Source organism: Acomys minous (assembly GCF_964271855.1).
Source record: "Acomys minous genome assembly, chromosome: 3".
Lineage (NCBI taxonomy): Eukaryota > Metazoa > Chordata > Mammalia > Rodentia > Muridae > Acomys > Acomys minous.
In genome coordinates, this window is record NC_140485.1 from 137,386,427 (window position 1) to 137,399,959 (window position 13,533).

At 50.9% G+C, this 13,533-nt stretch overlaps 1 protein-coding gene across 2 annotated transcripts in view; it reads left to right on the forward strand.

Annotated features, from left to right (window-relative positions):
* Nucleotides 1-691: 691 nt before the first annotated feature.
* TMEM181 (transmembrane protein 181) overlaps nucleotides 692-13,533 on the forward strand; it is a 54,031-nt gene continuing 41,189 nt past the window's right edge. Inside the window, exon 1 of one of the 2 annotated variants that reach the window (XM_084777547.1) lies at nucleotides 692-1,140. In XM_084777547.1, the coding sequence (XP_084633673.1) occupies nucleotides 1,010-1,140 (131 nt within the window). In that variant the 5' untranslated portion in view covers nucleotides 692-1,009. The remainder of the gene's footprint in view (nucleotides 1,141-13,533) is intronic. The other variant, XM_084777546.1, reaches the window with a different exon arrangement.

Consider the following 13,533-nt stretch of genomic DNA (forward strand, 5'->3'; position numbering starts at 1 on the left):
GGCTCTTAACCTCTGAGCCATCTCTCCAGCCCCAACACAATAATATTTTAAATAAGTGTTTCTGCACTTATATATTTATGAGAGATGCACAACTCTCTAGGTGTGTAACCCCATGGTGTTGTGAGAGTTTATTGTGCACACTACTAGGTTTGTGGGATAAGAGAATTTTTCCCCAGGCAGTATTCTGAAGGAAGGATAATAGGAAGTGGCATATTTCTTGGAACAACCCATTATCCTTAAAAATAATATATAATATTTATTATAAATAATAAAAATAATAACATAACCAAATTATTTTTATATATTTCTTTATATATAAAGTATATATACTATATAAAATATATTGCTTTATATACACATTGTCCTTAAAATAGTAATATAACCAAACACATATGTATATATGCGTATATGTGTATATACAGATGCATAGATTTGTTTTACTTTTTGTGCCTTCCCTATAACTAATGTGCATCTCATAAGTGCCTGTGGCTGTCAGAAGAAGGGAGTTGGATCGCTAGGAGCTGTAAGCCACCATGTGGGTGCTGGGAACCCAACACAGGCCCTTTGCAAGAGCAACAATGAGATTTATTTTTAAAAGCTTTTTGAGCCCGGAAGGGGAAGCTGGTCCCGGGATCTGTCCGTGGTGCTGAACGAGGCTGGCTATTGCCAGCCTGGGGCATTCCCTGCAAAACAGGCCTCTGGGCCCGCCCTCAAGCCGGTTTTCCGCGCTTCTCCTCCAGTTTCTCCCCGGTACAGGGCCCAGCGAGGGCGGCACCCGGCAGTCGGCGCTCTAGTGCTAGGCCTCCCTCTCCCGGTGGGCACCCTGACAGGCGGGGGGCGGCGACCAGGGCCTCGGGTGGCGCGGTGGCGCTGGCGCCTCCGTGCGCGCCCCCTCCCCAGCTCCGGGCCTCTGCTCCTCCCCCTGCCCAGTCCCGCCCAAGCGCGCCGGAGGCCGGGGGGCCGAGAGCAGGCGGTGGAGAGGGGGGCGAGGGCGGAGCACGGCGCGGGCATGGACGCCGAGTATCCTGCCTTCGAGCCTCCGCTCTGCAGCGGCCTCAAGCAGCTGTGCCGCCGACTGCAAGAGGCTTACCGTGAGCTCAAGGAGGACCTCGCGCCATTCAAGGATGATCGCTACTACAGGTAGGCGCAGAGGGCCCCAGCCCTGTGCCCCAACCGCCGCGCCCTCGCCCCGGACCGCTGAGCCGAGGAAGGTACGAGGGCTGCTGGCCGCGGCGCGGGCGACTTGGGGTCAAGGGTGACCCCAGGCAGCCGGGTCCCGGGCCCTGCTCCATCCCAGAACCCTGAGCGGAAAGGCTAGCCTTCGGAGGACCGGGCTTTCATTCCCACTTGGCTCCTCCCTCGTGCTCCCCCGTCTTCCAAGCCTGCTGCCTAGCTGTTGCCACAGGGCCCTGGCCAAGTCCTGCTTTGGGGAGCCGATCCCCCGCCCCCGCCCCGCTCCCCCATCAGCTTCTGGGAGTGAGGGCGGGCCTTCGCCTCTCTGCTGGGCTGCTCCGGCCCCGGATACATGCTCTCAAGCTCCTGTTTCTAGTGAAGATGCAGTGTAGTGGACACATACAGGCCTAGAGGAACTGTGGGTCTGGGTTTATTTGCGTTCTCTGTCCCCTCACCTGCAGTGGAAGCGGTGGCGCCTGCGGGTGCTTGGGAGTCTTGCTGAAGGGCACCTTTCCCTTCCTCCCTGTGCTGTGCTTTCTGTGGGGGAAATGTGTCTGCAATCCAAGGCGTTGCATTCCTAGTGTGTGGTGCCGGAGGGAAAAGACTTGGCTGGGTCCAGAGGCACAGGCCGAGGCTGATTGTGTTACTGTCTGTGTCAGCTGAGAAAGTTAACCTGAGTTGTACCTCAAGCTTCCTCATCCGTGAAGTGGACCGCTTGAACCAGGTTCCTGCAGCAGTCTATTATGTAAGCAGTCCACACGGTTGGTGGTAAAGGCTGGCAAGCTGTACGCTGGGCTGATGGTTAGTTACACTGTTCTCCAAAAGCTGTGACACAAGTAAAACTTCTCAAAGGCCCAGAAGCTTCCCGGGGCTGTATCCTTGCCACAAAAGTTAATACTGAATGAAAAGGCCGATTTAAAAAAAATGTAGTGTGGGCAGGTGAGGGGCCTCAGCGGGTAAAGTCCCTTGCTAGGCAATCCTGATAGCCCGAGTTTGCTCCTCAAACCTATGTAAAGGCGGAAGGAGAGAACCAACTCCGGGGAAGTTATCCTCTGACCTCTACAAGCATGCTGTGGCATACACGTGCCTGAACTTCCCACATCATGCACACACGGGCATGCACACACATGTAATAATGGAATTTAAAAATAGCTTGTAATGTAGTGGTGTGGTGGAGACCCCATAATCCCTCTAATGAACTTTCTGGGAGACCTGAAAGGGAAAAGGGCCCACGGATATTTCAAATTGCATTGATGAAATAAGATAACTAACCTCCCATCTCTTTCCCTGCGTGTTTCCCACCACACTGTTCAGTGTCCACTGAGGACATTGCTTTGGTAAAGGAGCCGGCCAATAAGGGCAAGGTGTCCATGCAGGTAGCAGGAAAGAGAAGAAGTCACCCAGGTGGCTAATCTGCAGTTGGGCCGTTCTGCCCACTCATTCAGCTGCTACCGAGTGTCTCCTGTGTCTCTTCTGCATGTAGGGGTGCGTCAGGGAGCAAGATGCCAGGAAAGCAGGCAAGACTAAACAGGGACACTTCAAGAAGAGTGATAGGGCACCATGCAGGAGAGTTACAGAAGAGAAAGGAGGAGGACAGAGTCCTTGAAGCCATAAAAACAAAAACATGATCTGTTCAAGACAAGATGTACTAGGCATCTTAGGTCGGGGCAGGTAGATTAGAGCTTTGACCTAAGAAACTAAGACCAGTTGTGGTTAAAAACAATAAACAAACAAACAAACAAAAACAAGCCCCACCCAGGCAGAAGTAGCTGAGGGGAGAAGGGTTTATTCTGGGTCACAGTTCAGGGCGACAGTTTATGATGGCTTGGGGAGTCCAAGTGTCAGAGCCATTTTCCATATATTCAGCCAAGGGAATGGTAGTGCGCACAGTTAGATCCCAAGCACAAACACAAATATGCCATAGTTAGAAGGGGGTGGAGGTTAAATCTGCCCCCTGCCATGAGGGCAAGCTGACCCGACAGTGGGGTGGGTGCTCTTACGTGGCAAAGCACTTCGCTTGGAGCGGCAGAGACGTCTGTAGCAGGGACCTGTTTTATTAGATCACTGGACTGTCCTCAGGTGCTACGCTGAGTCTGTACGTCGGTGGGCCGTTCCTCCACACCCCAGCTGGAGTGCTCCCATTGCCTTTACGGCTGCTGGGTCCGCCTCACTGGAAGGCAGGCTTGCTACTACACTCTTGGCAGCTACTCCTCTCACCAGCTCTGTTTCCTCACTCCTGGTTAATGACTAAAGCACACTGGTCCTTTTTTCCCCCTGGAGGACCAGAGCCTAACTTCACATGGTTGACAGTTTTCTCTAACAGGGCAAGGCAAAGAACACAACTGTTAATGACTTGTCTCCCAAAGGTGGCTAGCCCCTCCACCAGCTTGCATGGCTGGGTGCCTGTCAGTTACAAAAATCTGCCCAGAGTGGAGGCTGCAGTCATGTGATCAGAGGACTGACAATCATCTTCACAGAATGTGAGGTGACAATTGTGTTCCCTGCCAGGAAAGGCAAAGTGGAAAGGCTGTAAGCTGGGGAGCTGAAATCCTGGGTTCTAGGCTCAATTCAACCCTCCAAGAACTCCTTGGGTTTAGAGGACCCACTGAATTCCAACATGGAGCCACATCAGAAAAACAATGAAGCCCCTGGTTGTCACCTTCTCAAAGATGTTTCCTGTGAAGAGATTCCCCCCACCCCCAAGAGATGACAAACACCACTGCTAGTCACCCTGAAAGCAAGGTCAGGCCACAGTGTTAGTTCAGCAGGTTAAGGAGGTAACTGAGTTCTTTTTAACTTCAAGAGTTGACTGCCATTGGGGGGGGGGATGGGAAGGCCACTAGGTATTTGGACTGCTGCTTCTCCTCTATATTCATGAGAAGGTGTGCCTCACTTTCCAGGACTCTCTTCAAAAGAGAAGGAATAGCCTTACTTCAGATAGCTCCCCACCGATGGCAACAGTGGAGAGGACAGATCTGTTGACAAGGACTTTGTAATTGTCATATACAAAAGATGGAGTGCAAGTGGGGGGGGGGTCACTTCTGCAGGAAATTGGCAGTGTCTTCCAAGGCTGTGTGTATACTCCCCCAATGTTCCAGACGAGTGTGGTGTCTCCTATAGGGACACAGCCAAACAGTGCTCACAGTAGTTATTGTATTGGTATCAGGGCCGTATAATGTTCCCAAGAGGGAGGCCAACTAAAGCTTAATCCTCAGCAGAGAGAGTGCGCTGCGCTTACTCCGTAATTATATGGCGATGAACGCCTCACAGCTGCACATGACAAGAAGACCCTCCCGGAGTCAGACTGAAGAAGCAGGACGAGGGTACACTCTGGTACCGGTGCTAACAGGCAGGAACACTGGGCGATCCCGCTTAGTTATTATTTGAGACAGTCTCGCGTAGCCCAGGCTGTCCTTGAACTTGCTACGGAGCTGAGGAAGCACTGTGAGTGCTGGCAAGGCACACCCTCAGCCCCCAGAGTGGGTTTGGGGTTTTTGGTTGGTTTGGTTTGGTCTTTCATTTGTTTGTTTGTTTTTCTGAGACAGGGTCTCTCTGTGTAGCCTTGGCTGTCTTGGACTTGCTTTGTAGACCAGGCTGGCCTCGAACTCACAGCAAGCCACCTGCCTCTGCTTCCCGGAGTGCTGGGATTACAGGTGTGCACCACCACGCCCAGCAAGTTGTTTCTTAACAGAGCTGCAACTCCTGCTTTAAATTCTGTTTGACTTGGGTACCTGGTTAGATACTCCGTATATTGGATAAAAGTAGATTTGGAGCGAGGGAGATGGTTCATTAGGCAAAAGTGCCAATTGAACCATACCCTCAATCCAGTTACAATCTATATCTACATACACACACATATATATGCGTGCATACATATACATACATACATACATACATACATCATACATACATACACACACCTATACATATGTGCATATATCAAACAAAATGACCAGATCGCAGAGTTAGAAGCCAGGATGTGGTGACCATAGAGAGCAAACTGGAGAGACAGAAGGTGTGGTGACACTCTGCACATTGGTCTCGGTGGTGGTGAGTAAGACACATCAAGGTGAACAGTTGCCTAGCTGTTGCAGGCATTTGCTTCTCTACTCATGTGTCACATGTCAGCAGACAACTGTGTCACGCTTGTCATTTCTTGGGCACACACTGGTACAAAGATGGGATTAGACTTGGGCACGTTAGAGCACTCTAGGAGAAGGTGCAGCAAACTTTCCCTGAGGTCTGGATCCTTGCAGGACAAAGGTTCTCTAAGGAAGATGTTTGAGGTAACGGATGTGGCCAGCCCACCAACTGGTCCATGGCATGTGCATGGCAGCTGGGCTCCTGAGCAATTTATGATATTCCATTTTGCCTACAACCTGCACCTTGTTTCTTCTCTTATTTTCCTTTTATGAAACTCAGAAGTGTTGAAGTTGGCTTGGGTGTTCTTGGCCAGAGCAGAAACTTCTGGAGGCAACACTTCAACACTGCCGTGACCTCCTCCAAATGCCCAGGCTGGCCCCCAGCTTGCTGGCCTGCTGTAGTCACTACACGAAGGCGAGGATGTCAGTGATGGGTTCACAGACCCAAACTGTGAATTAATGTCTAAGCACCAGTTCATTTACTAGCCAATCCAGACCTGTGAGAAAACAGATGTTGCATGGCAGGGTATCAAAGCCATGGAGACTTGTTGACAAGGATTCTCCCTACTAGATGTACATCAGGACCACCTGGGAGCCAGGAGCTGGAACCCATCACACACACACACACACACACACACACACACACACACACACACACACACACCAGCAGCATCTGGAACAGAGACTAGACGTCACTGGCTTTGCTCCCTTTCTGAATACAGACCTCAATGGCCACTGTCACTAGCGACCTTGGCTGTTTCTTCTTCCTTTACACATTTCCAGGTTGGTCAGCCTCATTCGGATCAATATAACTTGTCAGGTGACCATCAAGTTTAAAGTCAGAGAAGTCTGTTTCTATTTAAGACAGAAACACATCTCCACCATAACCTATGTGGCCTGACTTAGCTGTGTAACAGGGCGCCATCTTCTCTCATGGGTTCAGGTTATTGGGAATACCTGATTGTAGCTCTTGAGTAATGATGCTCTGGTTTAACTGATTTTCATACATATTTAAAGTACTTATTCATTTACGTGTGGGGAGGGCGGAGGAGTCAAGGACTTAGTGAGACGCATTCTCTCCTTCCACACCTGCGTCCTGGGGATAGATCTCAGATCATCAGGGCCCCACGGCAAGCGCCTTTACTGGCTGAGCCATCTCACTGGCAAGGACTGTGATTTTTAGAATCAGCCTGTCTTCATCATTTCAAAATGAAAAAAAAAATTCCATCAACTTATTGCATGACTTGAAGTGCAGGGGTTGTGTGCACGCGTGGCTCAGGGGTGCAGGCAGGGCGTCTTGCTGTCCAACAGGGTGTGGGGCCTGGATGGGCCATGGGCCCAAGGGCCTGAGCAGGCACGTGTCTAAGGGAGTCAGTGGTGGATGCCAGGACAAGCCACATGAAACGCCTGGGTGTCACAGCTAGTCCCCAGCCCACTTTGCCCTTTTCATAGTCTGCAGCCTTGCTTCACAGTGACTCCTACTGGTTCTTAAGTCTCAGTCTCCCTTCAGTAGGGACTTCTGTCCCTGCCTCCTGTAGGAACAAGCACACTGTCTCTTCCGACATGTGGCTGCCCGGGTTTCTCTCAAGCTGGGTCATATAACTGAACAGGATCCTCCCATAGTCTTTCCTTCATATCAGGTTGGGATGTTAGCTCAAACCTCGACGCTCCAAACCCAAATTCTTACATTTTTCAATTACTTTAAATACAGCCCAAATTGATGTGACTTTTAGAGACCAGATGGCTGTTGTCTTCTGACCCAGAGACTCTCCTTTTCGCTGCTAAGTGATGACACCCAGCCTCTTCACCCCCACCTCCCACCCCCGTTTCTTACAGGGTCTCTTGAGGGGTTCCCACCAATAGCAAACTTCCCTTCAACCCGAAGTGTCAACCCAGGAGTGCTGGCTTGGCGGCCCACTCCCTGTCTCTTTCCACCAGCCTGTTGTTCACGTCCTGCCTGTGCCAGGTCCCTGGTGAGTGTCTGAGCACAAGGTCTTGTGGGCCCTTCTAGGCTTTACCCTGTGTCCTGAAGGGTTCGGCCCTGAGATGGGACTTGTTTAGAACTCTTGTCCCTTGTCTCCAGTGACTCCCTGTGGCCTGGTTCTTCTGCCTCTTTGCTCTCTGTATGACTTCACAGACTCTCTGGTGTGGTCTCTTCTTGTTCCTGTGTGAATTAAAGTGGAACTTTCAGTCAAGCAGATGGTAGCATCAGACACTGAAAGAGGACCTGGCGATGCGCCTGTGTGCACGACTTATACATGTTGCATGGGGGACTTTACGCAAAGCGGGTGTGTGAATCGGGGAGAGTTACAGTATTGGAACCAGACACTAATAACTCTTATCACCTGTGTGGAAGCTTCCAGATCAGAGAGAGAGGCTGGGTAGAGGTTCCCTGAAACCAGATGTGGGGCAGGGCCCTTAGCACCCCAGTCAGTGTGATCTAGGCTTCTGGACCTGGCCCGAGACAGTCCAGGACTTCTGCATTTCCTCTCTTTTGTTTTGGCACTGGAAAGGTGTGCGCACTCTAGCCCAGCTCTGGGGATAGTTGAGATGTTTCTCAATGAACTATATGTATCTAGAAAACAACGCTCAGGTGGGACTGAAATTTAAATTCCAGTCCCGGGCAAAGCCTTTGTCTCTGTATTGATTGTTCACTGAGTGAAGAGGAGCAATGTGATATCCATCCTGGCCTCCACAGGGAGGGAGAAGGAGATGCTGACAGCCAAAGCTCCGCATGCCTCGCCTGGGCCCACCGCATGTGGAATAGGGAGTGTTTGCAGTGTCTATATTTTGTAAGGAACCATTATTTAGAATACAGGGGAAAGTCCCATGACCCAAGCTGTGTAACCAAGTCCTGTGTCTACAACTGGGTAGAACACCAGAGTACCGAGTTCGCAGGGTGTTTGATGGTGCAGAAACCCAAAGGTCACTGAACATCGGAGGAGGTTCTCCAAATCAAGGAGGAGGGAGATCCTGACTAGGAAGTGAAGACGTTGCAATGGCCGGGGTCTGGTCATAGCCACACTCAGCGATCTGCCTGCAAGCATTCCCAGGGCTCGTATCAACCCAGGAAGCTCTGGCATGAAGCCACTACCAGCTGGTGTAGGCAACCCCGCCCCCCACTCAGCCCCTCCCAACTCTGCTGCCATTCACTTTCACCCCAGTGCTGTGCACCTCAGCCATGGACTTCCAAGCACTCGTAGACACTTCTTAGCCACAAAGTTGAGCACCCTGGTTTCTTTTCTTTGTTTATAGTGTTAGGGATAGAACCCGGGACCCAGGCATGCTAGGCCAGCACCCTACTACTGAACTACATCCCCAGATCACCCCTTTCACAAATAGTGCACAGATGGCTCCTCTGTATACAGTAGGTTTCTATTAAGTATGTGGAGTACCCCCCAACAATCCACAGATTCCAGGATGCCTGCCTTGCTGGAGGCAGGCTCTGTCATCTCTCTGCAGTGCATAAGTTAAGTTCTTGTTGTCACTTTCCACAGTCCTGGCTGGGACTTCTTTGTACTGAACAGCTTCCCAGTTCTGCCCCATGCCGCTGAGGCTGGACGAAGGTGTATAGTTAGACCACGTGTGAAACACAGTTCCCTGGGACCTGAGCCTTCGGAGACCCACAACACCCATCATGTCACACTGTATCCTCCGTTTACCTCATGATGCATCCATGATGCCCAGTGCTGTGCTGCAGGCACGTCCAGAATGCCTTCAGCTCACTTCCTGGGCCTATACCAAGTGAGTAGCTGCTCCATTAGCCGCATGCTCATCAGGCCTCTTTCTTGATGGTTCTGTCAAGCTTAATTATTTCTGTGAGAGCTTTGGGGTGAGCACAGTATTTTATTTACTTATTCCTGGCCTGTGTCTCTCTGCAGTGTGTGCTGGCCTTGAATTCCTGATTGTTTTGCCTCAGCTTCACCAGTGCTAGTATTACAGGAGACACCACCTTCGGTTTTCTTTTTAATATTGATGGATTGGTTGATTGATTGATTGAGTCTTGCCTTGACTGGCCAGGAACTCACCATGTAGATCAGTTTATCCTCAAACTCAGAAATCTGCCTGCCCCTGCGTCCTACATGCTGGGTGTTTTTATTTTTGAAGTGTGTGTGTGTGTGTGTGTGTGTGTGTGTGTGTGTGTTGTATGTGTGTGCACCCACACATGTTTACAGAAGTCACTTTGCAGTCCTGTTCTCTTACTCTCCATCTTACTCCCTTGACCCAGGGTCTCTCACTGAACCCAGAGCTAGGCCAGTGGCCAGGAAGCCCCAGTGACCCTCCATGTCTGTGCCCCACATTGCTAGGGTTACAGGGGCCTATACAGCCATGCCTGGTTTTCTTTTACTAACTTTTTTTATTTAAAACAATTTTTTTTTTAATCCCAGCACTCGGGAGGCAGAGGCAGGCGGATCACTGTGAGTTTGAGGCCAGTCTGGTCTACACAGTGAGTCTAGGACAGTCAAGGCTACACAGAGAAACCCTGTCTCAGAAAAAAAATTAAGTTGGGTGGTGGCAGCATATACCTTTAATCCCAGCATTCAGGAGGCAGTGGCAGGTGGATCTCTGAGTATGAGGCCAGCCTGGTCTACAGATTGAGTTCCAGGACAGCCTGGGCTACATAGAGAAAGCCTGTCTCAAAACCCTAACTAACTAACTAACTAAATAAATAAATAAATAAATAAATTTTATGCAATATATTTTAACCATTTATTTTACCCTCCCTCGGCTTTTCCTAGCTCCTCCCCACCTCTCCACTTTTTGTGTTCTCTCCGTTCTTTCTCGCCTGGCTTTTCACATGGCTCTAAGGTCAGGCTTACATAGCAGGCCCTCTTACCCACTGAGCCATCTTCCCAGCTCTCTCCTCTTCTCTCCCAGCCCCCAGGCTCCAGGATCTCTCCCTGGCTGTTGATCTCTGCTAGGCTGGCTGGTCAGTGTGGCCCCTGGATCCACCCGTCTCTGCCTTTCCCCATGCTGAGGTTACAAGTACACAAATGCTGTGCCTGACTGTTCATCATGGGTTCTGGAGGTTGGAATCCAGGTCCACATGTTTGTGTGGCAAGCTCTCTACCCATGAGTCATCACTGCAACCCCCAAGGCGTTCTCTCTCTCTCTCTCTCTCTCTCTCTCTCTTTCTTTAAGATTTATTTACTAATTATTATGTATGTATACAGTGCTCTGCCTGCATGTACACCTGAACACCAGAAGAGGGCATCAGATCTCATTATAGATGGTTGTGAGCCACCATGTGGTTGCTGGGAATTGAACACAGGCAGGGGCTCTGGAAGAGCAGACAAGTGCTCTTAACCTTTGAGCCATCTCTCCAGCCCACCAAGGCTCTTTCTAAAGTAACTACTTTGTAGTATCTCTTCTCCTACTCTGAGATCCCTTAGTAAGATCAAGAAAGCCTCCACGACCTTTTTTTTTTTTTTAAATCACTTTAATGAGATCCAGATGAGCAACCCATGAAAAGTGCATTCTGACATATACACTTGAGCCATAAGAATGCCCTTCAAGGAAAGGGCATCAGAAAGCTAGCTGCCTCCAAGCCACCACCACCTTAGGCCCTGGGTGCAGGCGCTCCCAATACCACGGCTCATAGTCCAGGCTCACTCTCAGAGGTCCCCCACAGCAACCCCCTGGGTTTGCTTGGCCTAGGTCACTGTCATGCCTGCTCCATCACTTCCTGCATCTCATCCTCCCCTACACCTGAGTGTAGCCGAGCTGTGTGGTTTAGTCCAGAGCCAAGAACTGTGCAGACCGTCTTCATGACCATGGGTCCGGTAGTGGATAGAACAGTCATGTGCCTAGGACTGGCCCACCCCAGCCTTCCCCACGCCAACAGTTCATAGAACTGAGCTGGGGACCCAGCACCTGCCAGAAACACAGGCACCTGCACCTGTTTGCTCTTGTTCTCACCCCTCCCCCTCCCCTCCCCCTCTCTCCTCCCACCAGAGACCCCCCCCCCCCAGCTGGAGCAGTGGGAGCCAAGGGGAAACTCTTGTCTTGTTCTCCTCCCTGTGGAGTGAAGGAGCCAAACAGAGAACTTGGAAAGAATTAGGAAGTTGCACTGCTCTCTCCCTGAGGCCCTGCTGCTCCCCTGTGGAGAGCAAAGGGCCCCTTTAGCAGTTTGCTCTGGGGCAGCACATCAAACAATGTCCTACTGTGCTTGCTTCCCCGCCCCCCCCCAACCTCAGCAGGATTCCAAGGCCGGGTTTTAAGCTCTAAGTGAAGCTGTGTGTCATTCCCCCAGTTCCTTCCTCAATTTGTGACTGCAGTGATGGTTCTGGGTGAAGCCCCATGTTTGGTGGAAAGAGAAGATTTTCTTAAGTTCTGGAAAGGGCAGGTCAGGCCTAGGGCTAGGTCTCACTGCCACTGTGTATACTGGAAGCTTCTGTGGGTAGCCCGCTCCGCTCCTGTTTCCTCCTGCAGGGAGCAGCAGAGGAGAGCTCTGTCCCTCCCTGCTGCAGTGGGAGCTTTGCCACTATCCTAGCCATCAAGGGCTGTGCACTCGCCGTCACTCTGCAGAGACAGTGCTGCAGTGGTTAAGACTGTTGGTTTCCAGTATCAATTTTAGCCCCAAAGAGGATTTCTTACCAGGATACAGAGAATCTTCATAGAACCAGAGCTCAGAGATGCAGCCGGCCCCAGGAAGGATTCGTTAACACACTTGCTGTGCACCAGGAGCCCTGAGGGGAGCCTACCAAAAGCACATGCTCCTAAGCGGCACCTCAGATCTGCTTAAAGCTCCCTTCAGCACACTTGGTGACCTACTGCCCGGACACACTGGTTTGCTCTTCCACCCCTTTGTTCTTGGATCAGTACCAGGATTCCCTTCCTGCCCTCACAGCTCAGGTAAGCACTCACTGAGGTTACTGTGGAGACCAGGTCACCACCTGCAGCTGGAGCCCTGAGGGACTACTAGTCATTCCCAGATGTCTCATTAGCATTTCCTGAAGACCTCTCCAGCTCTTATAGAGGAATCCTGCTGGCCAGTTCCTCACATCTGACCTGGCCCAGACTCATGCTGTCCCTGTTTCCACTTCTCCACTTTGGTGTCCACCCCACTCTGCTTCCCTTGTCCTGGTGAAAACTCACCTATTTCCAGCCTCCGCCACGACCGACGCTGGCCCTTAGTGCTGAGTTGGGGATGGGGGAGACGCGCGCGCACTCGCTCATTTGTCACTCCTGGCCTGCCCAGTACCTGCTGGCACTGACGGGGGGGGGGGGGGGGGCAGGTTGTTTGCCTTCTGTGAGAAGCCACCAGTGGGTGAGTAAGATGCACAACAAGTGATAGGACAGAGCCAAGAGACTGCTTCTGGACTTGGGCTTCTGGCAGCTTCTCTGGCACCATCCTGTAGCCCCAAACAATTAGCTATGTGTGGTGCCCCTTCTGGCTACCTCAGACCCTTCCAGCAGCTACTGCTTCCCTGCCTCTGCTGTTTCTCCAGACTTTCTGTTCTTGGTGAAATTAACATGGAGATTACTGTCCCTAGTTCTGTCCTTGGGGGAACCAAGCTAAAGATATTTTTATGTTAAGGCAGGTTTACTTGGTACCTCACAGAAACAACCAACAATAAAACAAAACAAAACAAACAAAAAACCAAGGGTGGGGTGTGTGTGGAGTGTGCCCTGCAGCCTTGCTTTGCCTGGCTCTGAGGGTGGTCTCATACTATGAAAAGTCTCAGGCCAAGCTAAGCCACTGTTCACCCTAGTTAGAAGGTGAGAGTCACTCACTGCTCCTAACTTTCTTGTCTCTGATCCCTTAAGAAGGCTCCCTCAGTTCTGTTTTAGAAAGCAGACTGGTGACTGCTAGTCAGCAAGCCCCCATCCCCACCCCCCAATCATTTGGTTAATAATATTCATTTGCACAGTGTCTTCCGTGCTAGGCTATCAAATCCCGCAAAGAGGGGGCACATAAAAAGTGGCAGCATCGGGGATGGTGGTGGACTGTCGGGAATAACGTCAGTTTCACTCTGGTAGGTTGGGATTGATGCCTACACTTTTGCATAAGGCAGCAAAGGCGAAGGGCGCATATACAGGAGACAGTCTGAGCCCTGAAGGCTAGAGGGTGACAAACTGCACTGGGCATGCTCCCTCAGTTTCTGGGTTGCAAGTATCAGAAACCCGCTGGCATTAGCTGTAATGGTTGCTAGAGACATATGCCAACGACATGGCACATGCTAACGCCTTAACACTGTAGTAAACTTTAGAGAGA